The 1,242-nt window shown below is 46.9% G+C and overlaps 1 protein-coding gene across 1 annotated transcript; it reads right to left on the minus strand.

Annotated features, from left to right (window-relative positions):
- Positions 1-170: 170 nt before the first annotated feature.
- On the minus strand, positions 171-562 carry PPTG_08702 (hypothetical protein; the record flags this gene model as incomplete). The annotated part of the gene is made up of 2 exons (XM_008903417.1): positions 171-387; positions 450-562. 2 exons carry the CDS (start codon positions 560-562, stop codon positions 171-173), a joined length of 330 nt encoding a protein of 109 aa, XP_008901665.1.
- Positions 563-1,242: the final 680 nt, after the last annotated feature.

The raw sequence follows: 1,242 nt of genomic DNA on the forward strand, positions 1-1,242 counted from the left end.
AACTCGATAATCGCGTCTGACCCCATGTCCGACTCGTCCGTCAGAGTCGAAAAGCACAACAGATACTTGTCGGTCTCAGTTACACCGATGCCTGCCACGAAATGCGTACCGTCCTCAGTCCATGCATCTATGGCACAGCCGACTTTCTTGCCACGCAGCAGCAACTTGATTCATCCTTGGACGACGCTTTCCAGCCCGAACATGCTCTTCTTCAGCGTCTTTGTGCTTACTCGGTTCAAGCGAGTGTACTTCCGCGTCTTCACCTTTTCACACATGCTCCGTTCGCGGTTCTCCATGATAATCCAGTCCAACCAGTGATAAGTTGTGCTGGGGAATCCATCGCCCTTCAAGAAAGTGTCGAAGCTGCCGTCCCATCGTTGAATCGTCCTGAATCGTTCTCGTAAGTGCTGGCATGACACCGGACGAGGTGTTCCACCGGGCTCGTGTACCCAGTCCCACGAACTTGCTTCCGACGGGAGAAGCAGATTCGACACTGATGGTACTCATCGCCGTCGGGGACAAAGAGGGCAGCAGCAAGGGATCTCGGGGTGATTGAAGACATGTGGAGCGGCGTAGCAGAATGGTCTTGTTCTGGTCTCGGCGAATTGCGGAATGGGAATGCTCTCCTGTAGCGAATTGCGCATGCTCCCACGAATTCCATCCACCAATTGGATAGTCCTTTTATAAACAGGTAGAATATGTTTTATTGGATAAAATTGGGGATTGGCGGTCAATTAGTTATTGCAATAAGTCACTGCCAGTTATTATTACGGTTATTGAAATTTAGCGAGCCCTGCCAGCGAGATGACGATGTCCGTAACGAGCTCCGGGTACAGCCAGCATTTGCCAAGCCGCCCGCGGTTCAAGCGGCTCTCGCGCAGGTTCACGCGCCAGTTCTTCTATAGCAGCACGCCCGCGCATGTCTTCAACTGAGCAATGGCGCGGGCCTTAGTCCTGCTGCGCACTAAGAAGCTCTGAAATTTCGAGGATGGCAAGTTAACTAATGCCGTGTTAGCACGGTGAAGCTCTGGATTTTACAAATAAGTACATGACTTGTACCAGAAACTTTAGATTATTATTTTTAATTTTTGTCTATACCATTTTTTTTAAAGTTATACATGTATTAAATAAAAAACCATTGTTTAATTAATACTTAATTTTTAAACTTAAAAGTTTTACGTGTAATTCCAAATGCATCTTGACATATATGAAAAATTGTTTTGGTCAAAACCTAGTAAGATT

Source organism: Phytophthora parasitica (assembly GCF_000247585.1).
Source record: "Phytophthora parasitica INRA-310 unplaced genomic scaffold supercont2.16, whole genome shotgun sequence".
Taxonomy (NCBI): domain Eukaryota; phylum Oomycota; class Peronosporomycetes; order Peronosporales; family Peronosporaceae; genus Phytophthora; species Phytophthora nicotianae.